The sequence below is a fragment of the Chroicocephalus ridibundus genome, chromosome 1 (genome assembly GCF_963924245.1).
Source record: "Chroicocephalus ridibundus chromosome 1, bChrRid1.1, whole genome shotgun sequence".
Classification (NCBI taxonomy): Eukaryota; Metazoa; Chordata; class Aves; order Charadriiformes; family Laridae; genus Chroicocephalus; species Chroicocephalus ridibundus.
In genome coordinates this window covers 180,372,949-180,385,398 of record NC_086284.1, presented here as the reverse complement: position 1 = coordinate 180,385,398, position 12,450 = coordinate 180,372,949, and the positions used below count along the sequence as shown (strand labels likewise).

Here is a 12,450-nt window from a genome sequence, read left to right as displayed (position 1 = left end):
TTGGATGAATGACTGTACCTAGGCACAAACCTGTCTTGAAAAAGCTCCTGTGGGACTTTGGTGGGGAAAAAAAAAGAAGAAATCTCTATCTTCTCTTGCAGTCCAGTAGATAGTGTTAATCAAAATACAATATAATTAGGTACTAAATAAACACTTTAATGATTTATTTTGTAATTCTTAAGCTGATTTTCTGTACATATTGTAAACTACTCTCTTCTTCCTTGCTTAAGGGATTTAAAGACAATGTCTATCGACAGAGAAGAAAGTACTTTGTGGATGTTGCTATGAGCTATAAATAGTAAGTACTGGCATAATTCTTCCCCGTGCTGCTGACTAGTTAGAATTCATGCTCTACTTAATTCTGTAGGATGAAGTTTAACAGTAGACAAAGTCATCCTTTAAACTTTGACTAGTTTAGTGTAGGCTATAAATGACAAACCTGATGCTTGAAATCCCGTTACATTTTCGGTACAGGTACAGGCAAGTAAAGCAATTGAAAGGTAAGTACTCTCTCTTCAACGTTTCATTCATAGCTACTTAAACTTAAGAAACTCTTACAAATGCTTGCATGTCTTAATGACAAACTGATGTACTACTGAATCGCACATAATTAGCATCCCTACGTAGCTGGACGAGCTCACTAAAAACCGGAATTATTTTCTTTTTTTGTGCTTACTATACTGGACACTGCAAAATGCCGTTTATCAGTTTTGCCAACACAGCTCTAAATATCTCCGAATTCAGTCAGTAGATTTCTCTGTAGTTGGTGGAGCTGGTGCCTGTGCACAAGTACACTGCATGTGGTTTCTCATTTTTGATTTTTTTTTTTTCCACCCATGTCAAGACAGTATTTTCAATTTGCTACCATCCCTGGAAGATAGAAAACTTTCTGTGCTACCTACAAATACCTACCGTGTTGCAATTTTCTTGTCACAGAAGCATTCAACTAATTTTAATCCTACTCTGGGTTTTATTTGCAACAGGCCTAAGCCCTCATTCTCAAGGGAAAGAACATACTAATTTCATGTTCTTTTCCATTTTCAGGTTTTTCATTTTTCTCCTTTGAGATTTCTACTTACATTGTTTAAAGAATATAAAACACAACAATTTTTTTTCTCCCTTTGTAGAAGGTACATCCTGTCAGGAAGCAATTCAAAAATAGATTTTTGAAGGCTTTTCAGTTCTGTTTTTTTTGTTCTTAATATAAGGCTGGTATACAGGCTGCAGAAGGCTGGGGGGACAGGAGGATTAACTCTGCTTTGTGACCATATAATCCTGATCGTATTTCTTCTTTACTTTTGTCCCATTCCTTTCGTTAAGCTATTACCAACCTAGTAAATGTGTAAGTGCTAGTGTTGGTTCCCCTTTTTTCTACCCACGGTGACATTTGTTTAGCTGGGTGGTCATGATGTTCATCCAGCACACTGAGCTGCTGCCTGCTGGGGGCAGGGTACTGGTTGGTAGAGAAGCTTCCTAGGCTGACCAGGTAAGTCCTAAGTTTAGCCAGCTTTCAAATGCAAAATGAGACAGGTTTTTTTGTTTGTTTAGAGGTGATTGATTTATTATCTTCTTTTCAGTCTAGTGCTTGCACTAGAGTTAGTGCTTCTTGCCTAGCATTTATTGTAATGCGAAATGTCAAGCAGGTACCTGTGGATGAGGGCAGACTGTGTGTACTCCTAGAACTCTTTCAGTAAGTCAGATAGTTGTCCATTTACCCATGATGGTGGCAGTAGTGCCGTGCATTTCACAGCTGCTAAGTTGCTGGAAATATCTTCCTCCCTTCTCCCTCTCAGCTGCTTAAGTGCTGGAAAGATCATGCCGCTGGCTCACTAGCAGTGGTTGGTCTTCTGCTACAAAGGGTTTTTCTTTCACCCTGAAAGCAGTGAGAAATGTCTTTTCACAAAAATCACGTAGAGTAATCCTGCATATTCCCAGAAAAATAGATAAAGGAAAGCAAAGATCTTTTCCTTCTTTAGATTTTGAAGGCTCAAGAACCATTTCTGCAGGCACGTTACAAAAATCAAACAACTCAGAGGTTATTTGGGGTTCAGATCTTCAGCAAAACTGCTCAGAGGTATTCCTTCATCCCGCTGATCTTTTCAAACCTTTTAAAAGCTTCAAAGTCTTCCTATTATTATCAGTGGAAGGAAAACAAGATGCTTGGCGTATTTGTAGCTAGGGATCACAAAACGGCTGGGAGGCCAGTGATTAGGGCAGTTACCTAAGGTGTGGCAAAATCTTGTTCATACTCTCAGGTCTCCTGCAGTGGTTATCTTAACCTCAGGGGTGTGCCATATCTACTGGGCTGTACAGTCAGTCTGTCTCCGGGCACGCTTGTAGAGACAGCCCAGGCAGATGCTTACCCTCAGCATCCTGCAACTCAGCCTATGCCACGCTGAGGAAAGGCAAATCAGCTCAGGGAGAACTCCGTGCTGCTATAGCTAAGCTGCTTCTGCTACCCATGCTGGGGAGCTCAGAATTAATATAGATGTCTCAACGCTACATGCCTCATCACAACCTCTTCTGTGGTCTAGTGACTATTTGCTTATTTACGCAAAAAGAGCAGGTCTGTTGTAAGGACTGCTTCCCTCAGGGATAAATTCAGAACATTGCCTTGAACCTCTCAGTGTCTTCCAGGTAAGTGACCTTCCTAATCATTTCCCGAGGCTTGATGCATTTCTACTTTTCATTTTCCAGTGTAAAAAAAAAAACAAAACGCAAAACCAAACCCACAACCAGAACCCACCCATACATGTTTCCTTAAAAAAATAACAAAGAAATTTGTCTGCAAAGAATTGGCTGCGAGGAATTGGCTCTGTAAAAAAAAAAAAATTGTTGAGTTGAAAACTCTGGATCAGCATTTCCTGTACAAATTACTGCTGTTCTGTAGTGGTAGGTGTTCTGCTTTGCTTGAACAAAAAGAGGCCTCTGCAGTGGAGAGAGAGAGAGAGGAAAAAAAAAAAGACTAAGAAGTGAACTTGGAGGAGCAAATATTTGCTGGTGCTGAATGTTAAAGGGAAAGATATGTTAGTAGAGCACAGCAGTGAAAATCAGCTGTGTGAAATAAATTGACCAAAGAAAAATATTCCTCCCTCCTTCACTTAGCTTCTATCGTAAAGATAGGGAAAATGTGTTAATCTTGCTAATTAGTCCTTTGAGACTGATAAGGGATTGCAAAAGTGTTGAGAAAATTAAATCTGGAGGAAAAATACAAGGTTTAAGAGGGAATTTATAATATGAGTTGATAGCTCATGACCATAGCAAAATGGAAAGACCCTATTTTAATAAGGGAAAATAAAAAATCAGGATAGGTTAACTTGTAGAATCATCTTACTCAGCCACAAGAAAACTGGCTGTGCAGGCTGGCCATTCCCAGGATTTATGGAAAAGTTTTAGCACAAGGTGTGAGTCTTGCTTGTTGAAGTAAGAGGGTGAGAAAAATGAGATTTGCAGAGCTGAGAAAGGCATAGGTCCTCCCTCAAGTCTGGCTGCCTTGATCCTTTCAATAAAGCAAGCAGTATCATGATCAGCTGGAAATAAGATCAGCCCTCCTAGGCATAAATCCTATTAAGGAATTAATGTTCGGTGAACCTTACTTCGGTGCTAATGAATTAATTGAAACAATAACTAAGTTATAAACCTTTTAGCGAGCAGTGAACAAGCTTCACATCCTTGATTGTGTTTATACCTCTCTAGTGACGGGTGAAACAGAAACCCGAGTTTTTCCACTGATGCACAGATTTCTTTGGCTTTGCTGGGCCAGTGCTGACCCGGTACTGGCAGTACCCGTAGTAGAGGTCAGGTCTGAGGAAGAAGGAGGAGGCTGCTGCACAGTATTGTGGCAGCCCCAGGTGGATGGAGTAGCAGCCTGCTTGTATCTGTCATGTACGGTACAATTTAGAATAGCCGTGTTGTGCTTTCCATGAGCTGGCAGGCAGCTTAAGGCAGGTAAAAGTGTAATGGTGAAGACAGATGCTCGGCCTGAAGGACCGACTCCTGCAGCAGAATGGGCATGAACCTAATGTAGCTTCCATCGATGAGAATTGCTTCACTAAATATGTTGCAATTCTTGTCATATCTGCAAGAGAATGGCTGAAGGGGAACTAGTGGATGTAGTGGATGTCCGATGAGTCCTTAACAAGTATGACTACCTCACACAAAGTGGCCTTTGACTGATAGGTAACTGCCGTGGGTCAAAATACTTTGATACAGTGGAAGGCAAGGGGTTTAAATAGTAAGTTTTCAATAAAGATGAGGGGATGACCACAGTGCGTGTAGGGTGGATGCTCCTGTGCGTGCAGGAACTGCATAATAGCAATCACACGTGACATGAGGGCTCATTCCTTACCTCATAGGGTAGAGGCAGGATTATGAACCCAATGACAGTCGAGATAGAGAACCAACCCCCAGCAAAACCCCAGTGCTGCAGTTCTGGTGCGGTAAGATCCCCCGTGCCCGATCCGCCTGTTCAGCTGCTGTCTGGGACACTGGGGAAGCTGCAGCACTGGGCTGGGAGTTGCCAGCCCTGTGGCAGGGGAGTGGGAGATAGGGACTGATGGGGTGGAAGGGGATCCTGTGAATCCCGGGGCTAATCTGTACTTCGTTACAGGGCAGGAAAAGAGTATACCTGAGGAGAAGGCAGATTGCACAGATTACATACTATAGATTGTGAACATTAAATCCAGGGAGAGATTATAAAGGTTCTAGGGGGAATTCATAGTGTGTAATGGTGGCCCGTGACCATAGTATGTGAAATTCTTTACAGCTAAACACAAAGCAGTGCAAATTGCAAGGAGCCCTTCATACCCTTCACGCTGTCAGTCAGTTTTGAATTAGCTGTAATGACTCAAGGCAAATCTTGGAAGTTGGAGACAGATTAGCAGGTACCCTGGGAGGCTCCTGCTTTGCAATTTCTGTATATCTGTATAAGGGGGAGGAGGCAGAAAAATGGTACAGAAGGAAAAAAAAAAAAGGAGAGAGATGTATTTAGAAGCTTAGTTTCACCTTGGCTAAGCTGTTGGCTCTGAGGTGAGCTTCCTCGTGATGTAGTCTTGCATGTATTTGGGTTTCCAAATGCACCTACACATGTAAACGACAATCTAAACAATATATATATGTATTTTGATTGAATCTACACATTTCTAAACATCTGTGTAATTGCCTAATCTTCATTTCGTAAAATGCTAGGCAATGATACTATGTGAACATTATGTATATTTAAGAAGGCATAAAGCATGCAGTCTGCTGGTGGTCTTACTGAATATACAAGTTAGACTGAATAAGATCTTCAGGTAACCACTTGCAAAGGCATCAGTGTCAGTAAACAAAGAAATATTACTCTGGTATAAAAACATGACATATAAGAAATCCTTCTTTCTACTATGATAGGTACAAAGATTAAGAAATAATCTCATTGCTTAATAAGAAATACAGTTCTTAAGAAATGAATGTAATATTTACAACATAATATCAAGAAGTCATTCTAAGAAAAAAGCATCTACCTGTCATTTAAAAATAGTTTTTAATAGATTTGTTAGTCTCTGTCTGCCTTTATTTATTTAAATAACACTTTTCACTGAAATTTTGCCATCCACAATTGGTCTATCATCGGGTTGTATTCAAATGTATTTTGCATTATTTTATTTTTTACAGTGGTCAGCCCATTCCCAGAGTGGAGTACACAGCTGAAGAAATTAAAACATGGGGGGTGGTATTTAGGGAACTCAGTAAACTCTATCCCACCCATGCTTGTCGTGAATATTTAAAAAACTTTCCTCTGCTGACCAAGTACTGTGGATACAGGGAGGATAATGTGCCTCAGCTGGAAGATGTTTCTATTTTTCTTAAAGGTAAGATTTGTATTTGGTTTGTCAATAGATACGGTTTCATGAAAACACTCTTTGCTGTTAGTACGAAATACAAAGCACATTGAATGAAAAGACTCCCAGCTTCGTCAGTGGATTTTGGTTTAGTTTGAAGTATCATTCTATTTTTGACATTGTCCATGGCAGAGAGTTTGTTGAGTCAAGACAGTTGTATGTATGTACCTGCAGGTATGAAGCTGAGAGGAATTAAACAGCTGAACACGTATCACATGATGTTATCTTGCACAGGGAGAAAAGTCCTTCAGTACAACGAAAAGAAAGAGCAGAGTTATCTCTGCTCTTTTCATTGCCACAGGGTGGGTGTTCTGATAACCGCAGTGGGCATCCCCCCAAATATCCAGGCAGGTAAAAGAGGGAATAAAATGCCAAGATAACAGAATTTAAAGAGGACTGCAGGTTTGGCACATTGTTGTACAGCCGGGTGAATATGAGGCTTTCCTGGGTGCCCAAGACCTCATGAAGTTAGTCATTATATTTGTATGTTGAAAAAACTCAATGGGACTCCACAGGTAATCTGGTACTTCTCTTTCGTGTTATTTTTCAAGGGGTCAGGATATTACATATTTAAGTTTGAAAATACCCTTCTTTTTCATCTGTAATGGAAATGTATCCCGTATGGATGGAGAAGTGGCAGACGTGACCCTGCAGTTTTTAACTCTAGAGGAAAAGGTGCCGAAGAGTTCAGTTAAGATTTTCTCTTCTCCTCAGGGGTCCCTTCATATTGTTCCTTAATCCTCTTGCTCAGGAACTTCTGGAGCTCAGAAACTAAAATATTATGAAGGCAGTTGTTTGGACAAAAATGTTCTGTGCTGTTAAGTGTTATGAGAAAAAATAGCAAAGTGTTTTGTCCCAAATGTGCATGGAAAATTATTAACTAAGAAATACAAAATTTGTAATGAAAGGCTTACTTTCTCCGGTCCCTGCTTCATCTGTAATGCTTGTTTGTGAAACACATGCATTTACTAATAACTGACTCATCACTCTGCACTTGGTTGTGTCCTTTATGGTCTCTCATCTATTGTGTTATGGTCTCTAAGGAATGCTGCCAAAGTGTACAGGTTCTTTCTCCCTAACTAGAAACTCAAAACTTCACACTTCTTTCAGAAATATGTTTTCAGACTAAATACAACAATAGTAGTGTCTGTTGAGGAAAAACATCGAACGTTCTCCTGTAAACACTTGGAAAGAGTAACGAATTAATTTGGGAGAGAAATGTCCTTTTCAAAGTCACTGAGTCTGAAATAATTCCCCACTGGGGGACTAATCTGACAAAGGAACACTTTGTTAAATAAATGAGGACCTCAGCTGTGAAAGTTGGTATCTTACTGTCACAAACAGTATTTTATCTGTAAAAATAAGGGAAGATTTGATTTTATCCTGTTCTGTTCTGTTAGATTTTCACGTATTTTACAGAAGTCATCTTCTGTTTTGGAAACTTCTCTCTGTATGGTACTAGACATGAAAATGAGGTATGTGGTGATTTGAGAACGTCTCTTATGGTCCCTTACCATCTTTTCTAGACAAAGGTATTAAACTTTGAAATACCTCAAGCTGCTTTCATTAAACATATGCTAGCAATACAAGATAGTTCTTGTACATACTAGGTGAAAAAGATGTGTGGTTATCTTCAACCAAGATCTTCTCTGTGTCATGCTTCTGGTAGAATAATTAGTTATAGATCATTACCTGTCCTCAGAAATGGATACACGGATATCTAAGATGGTCTTTTATGATCTCCTTCACTTTCAGAAAGGTCTGGCTTCACAGTGAGACCAGTTGCTGGATACCTCTCTCCCCGAGATTTTTTAGCTGGCTTAGCATATAGAGTTTTTCACTGTACTCAGTACATACGACATGGTTCAGATCCTCTCTACACACCAGAACCGTAAGTTGCTACATTTGCTTTAGTGCTGAAAAAATATGATCACTGGATTCTTAAACGACGTAATTGAATTTGCCAAGATTGAAAAGAGGAACCTTCTCACAAAGGTAGAAATCTAGTTACACCATTGATGACAAACCCCTTCACATTGGTGAGCTAGAATTTAATTCAAAGGCTTCTTTTGGACTTTTACTTAAATAACTAGGTTATTTATATGGTGGGTCAAAAAATTCTATCTAGATTATTTTTCAGTGGAGAATGGAGTTTTTGACTAAACAGTTTGAAAAAGTATCTAAAATTTTATTTTCTTGTGGACAACTAAAGAAAGAAGTTGGAAAAAAAGGCCCTGAATTTCTTGAAAGAAATTGTTTTCAGAATTATAAATGGGTTGTCTTGTGTCCTCATTTATGTTTTTTGGGCCACACTCCACAGCTGAACTTAATTTCTCTCCTGTAACGCAATGTAAGCAAGTCACGAGCTACTGTTCTCTCACGCAGAGAAGATACTAGATACGAAGCCTGTTACAGGGAACATGGTAGAAATGAGACACTTTAATTATGACTTTCATGGGACAGCATTGCAGCTTTTCCAAAACAGAATATTGTAAGTTTGGATGAAATATTTTGGCATTTGGTCTCTTGATGAAAAGTGGGGGAAAAAAAAAAGATGGAAGTGATTGCAGTTGTTGTCTTGTATTACGTATGGTGTGGTCTGTGCAGTAATAACAGAACAATACATGTCGGTCAGATAATATGGAGGTAGTTTCACCAAAGGCATCCACTGATGTTGTAACCACAGGAATGACGTTGCAGTGCATCAGTCATCAGATGGTTAGCATCAAATTGTAACTGTTTATGCAGCTTGTCCTATTTTGGTGTATTTTATTTTTGACAAAATTTACACAAAGGTTTCACATATGTATATTCAGCTCCAGTCCTATAAACACTTGGAACCGTGCCTAACTTTGATTTCATGAATAGACTGCTGAAACCATGGAATAGTATTTTTGGATATAAAAGCATTAATGGAACCGCATAGTAAGCTGTCCCTACAAATGCTCCAACATTTTTCTGGCAGGAGTCACCAGGTGGTGCTGTTATACACATATCTACTTACACTTCCTCAGCACGTGAACCGGGCAAAGTATTTGCTAAAAATGCTATCAGGCTAGTTTTGTGTGCAGGTTTTTATTGGGAAAGAAGAGGTAATCCCTGAAGGAATTCACTCACTTCTGTAACCTCTGTAATTAAAACTTTAATCTCTTAAATTTGTAGGCAAATTGCTACAATGTAAAATCCTGAAAGAAGGGCTTGAATATATGATGCCGGACCTCTTCTGGTCTGTCTAAAAATATCTGTAGATATTTCAAAAAAAGAAATTATACTTAGGAAGTGCCAGGTTTTGCACCAATGATTTCCTCTCCTGTGGGAAGCCAATGTCTCAGATTGCAGCACCTGCCAGTGCTTCGTAAAAGAATAATGGCATTTATTACCTTAATACAAACTCGGAGAACATTTTCATCTGTTGATAGGGGATTTAGGTACATAACTCCAACAGGAACAAAGGAAGGAATATCTTCCAGGAAACAAGTGTATGTTTTTGCTGATGTTCTCTGGTTCGTTGATTTGGGTATTTGAGACCCCTATAGTTTTCAGGATGCTGTATACATTCAGAATTATGCAGTGTATTATAGCTGATCCTTAGTAGTAACAGCAGCTACTTTTTTGTAACCTTTCTGGTCATTGTGTCTGGAAAGTCACTATGTAGTAATACTAGTTCAATTAGAAGGAAGATTTTTATCCCTTATTTGGGCTGAACTTAAAAATCCAGGTTATAGTCTTAACAGCTCTAAATATGACTAACAGAGGAATTTAAGTTGTCATTTTCTAATAATGTTACTCTCTTCCTGCAGACCTGCGTGTCCAGAAACCACATAAAGTAAATAATCTGTACCATCAGGTATTCCAAAGGAAAATTTTGAAAATACCTTTAAAAATGTGTTTAAATTTTTTCATAAGATAGAGCAGATAGTAAGTGCTATCAGAAATGCAGAGTCAAATCCTGGCTTTTTTGTAATCGGCAGCATAACTAAACTGAGTTGAGCGGGGACAGCTCTTCATCTTCCCCAGCAGCTGCAATGCCCTGAGATCTGCTGGTTGATATATGGGGCCATAATGAGGTTTGCTGCGGGTCCCTGGCTTGCTGAATGTTGCATTTCAATGATATAAACCTGGTAAAAAGACTCCCTTTGACTTCAGTGGGCTTTCCATCAGATTTAACACCCGGGCTATAGAGCTAGATACAAATTAGAGAGTTCATTTGGTCTGATCTGTATCACTACTATATGCATTTTAAAACATTTCTTCCTGAGTTTCATTATGTTTCTACTACTTTTGCAGAGCTATATAGATTTCCTCCACTCTGCTAACTAATTTACTCCAAGAAAAATCTTTTGCTGTGAAAAGTGCATTACAAAAATCTTATTTTCTCTGAGCTATATGTGTGAATAAATTAAAGGAACTTAATTATTTTCTGAATAAAATAAAACAAAAGAATCAAGCCTTGGTAGTTAAGCGAAGAATTATATTGTTTAGACTATCTACAAAGGGCCAGACTGTCAGGGAAATCTAAGAGACTCCAATGACAATTCCAAATGCTGGATCATGGTTCTGGTTGGAAGATTTGAAATATTTTTTTTTGTTCATATTTTTTTTGTTTTAAGCTCCCCTCTTTGTAACTCTGTGTTCAAAATACTACTTTGCATAGTTTTAATGGAAAAATCTACAAGCTAAAGGCATGACAGAAATAGCTTCTGCCTCCTCATCCTCCTCCCCTTGCAAGGAGAGACAAGTTAATGGGGCTAGGCTTTGTCTGTGCTCATTTTGTCTGCAAGGATGGAAGTGACACAAAGTGCCTGTGTCCCAATGCAGAACTAGAAACAACATGTCTTCACTTATTTGTTTCTGAGAGTTGTTACTTCAGCACAGGAAAATACAGGTGTAGACACTCGCTCAGCTACTAATAGTGGTGGTGCTGCTGTAGAAGTCCACCTGGTGGCAAGATTGCTTACCTGAAGCCAGGAACTTGAAGCCAGTCCCGCTACATCTTCTTTGCTCTCATTATTTGAACTACTGATACGAAGTTACCTTCAATATATCTGGACTGATGCAGTGTAGTATAGGTGAAGTGCTCAGCAAGCAGTGTTGATTTCTCTAGTGAGGATGGAAAGTGGAGTTAAAGGTCTGGGCTTCCAGAGAATGGGCTTTGTGGCTCATTTCTGTGTTGGAAGGTGATGGTTAGAGGAGTCAGGTTCCTCCAGTGAGTTGTTTGGTACTGAGAATTCTCTGGGTGTATCTATCAGATTACAAACTCCATTTCCCTGATGTCCCTTGTGTTGTTAGCAATACATCTAAACCTTTCAGGAGATGACACAAGAAATTGTGACTGGAACTGAATAAAAAAAGAAGGGTCATTAACCTTTGATGTTTACCCACTCAAGTGATTCAAGCCATCTCCTGAACAAAGAGATGGATACCATGCAGAGCCAGCCAAGTCTGAGCTCCACTGAGGAATGAAGTAATATCTAAGCTATGGGTCTTGTGGTAGGGAACTTTGATCATCTTGCAAGACTTACTCGGAGCATCAACAAAAGGGTCCGGAGATCATAAAAGAAAAAAGTCATCTGCTTTTGAAGAAACTGGGAATTTCCCAGGCTCTGAAAGGATATGCAATGATGTAGAAACATGGGAGGAAAGATCTGACTTTCAGGAGGAAGCACAAGCTTTACCAGGCAGTGGAAAACAAATGCAAACCATTTTCCTTATGCAAGTATGATGTCTGATATTGTTCCTAACCAGCTGTACGTATCAAACATGTTTTATGGGTTTTGACTAAAAATATTGGTGCACAGTAAATTTGAGAACTCAGCCGATATTACTACAACTGAATCTCCAGTCAGTGTCCATAGACCATGTTCGTTTTATCACATCAGGCACAAGAGTATCTGTTTACTTCCCTTGCTTCTTTGGGAAATCTCTATGTCTAGGAAGGAAGAGAAATGAGATTTGGTAATTTCTCTGTACTGTTGGGTCAATTACTCATATATGAGGTTGGCTCAAACTTGCCACAGAAAACTTCAGAGCAGTGCTTGTCTCACCAAAAAGTGAACAAATGTTCGTAAGCGTCTATCAGTGAGTCCATCTGGGCTGAAAAGAGAGACTTGTATGTAACCCTCCAATACTGGAATGATATTTGATAAGCTTTTGGTGAGGCAAACTAGGAATACCAAAAATGCTAATTTTCATTTGCATGCATTCAGAAACTACCACTATCTACCTAGACACATTTGGCACAGACTTCTTGGTGAAGAGTACTGAGTAAGGAGACTTTAAATTATATAGAGGGTTGTTTTTCTGTTCATGATTTATCTGAAGTGTCAGGTTCTGTGTCTTTTCGAACAAAAATAGTTTATAAAAGACAAATTGGATGATTTTGGATAGAAGGCAGAAAACTTGATGTTTTTTCCCTGCCTTTAAAACATTTGTTTACAGCTTAGGAAAAAAAAAAAAAAGAGAGAAATGTCTTTGAAGAGACAAAAGCAAAGGAAATGTCAGATCCGATTTTTTAAAGTGAGCTTTACTACCAAGTCCATTATTTTCTGTGAACAAATGCACCAAAACTTTC

The 12,450-nt window shown here is 39.1% G+C and overlaps 1 protein-coding gene across 1 annotated transcript in view; it reads left to right on the top strand.

The window, feature by feature from the left end:
- Positions 1 to 12,450, top strand: part of TPH2 (tryptophan hydroxylase 2) — a 51,270-nt gene that overhangs the window by 9,242 nt on the left and 29,578 nt on the right. Inside the window, exons 5-7 of the mRNA XM_063324010.1 lie at positions 231 to 298; positions 5,653 to 5,849; positions 7,635 to 7,770. Coding sequence (XP_063180080.1) covers positions 231 to 298; positions 5,653 to 5,849; positions 7,635 to 7,770 — 401 coding nt within the window. The remainder of the gene's footprint in view (positions 1 to 230; positions 299 to 5,652; positions 5,850 to 7,634; positions 7,771 to 12,450) is intronic.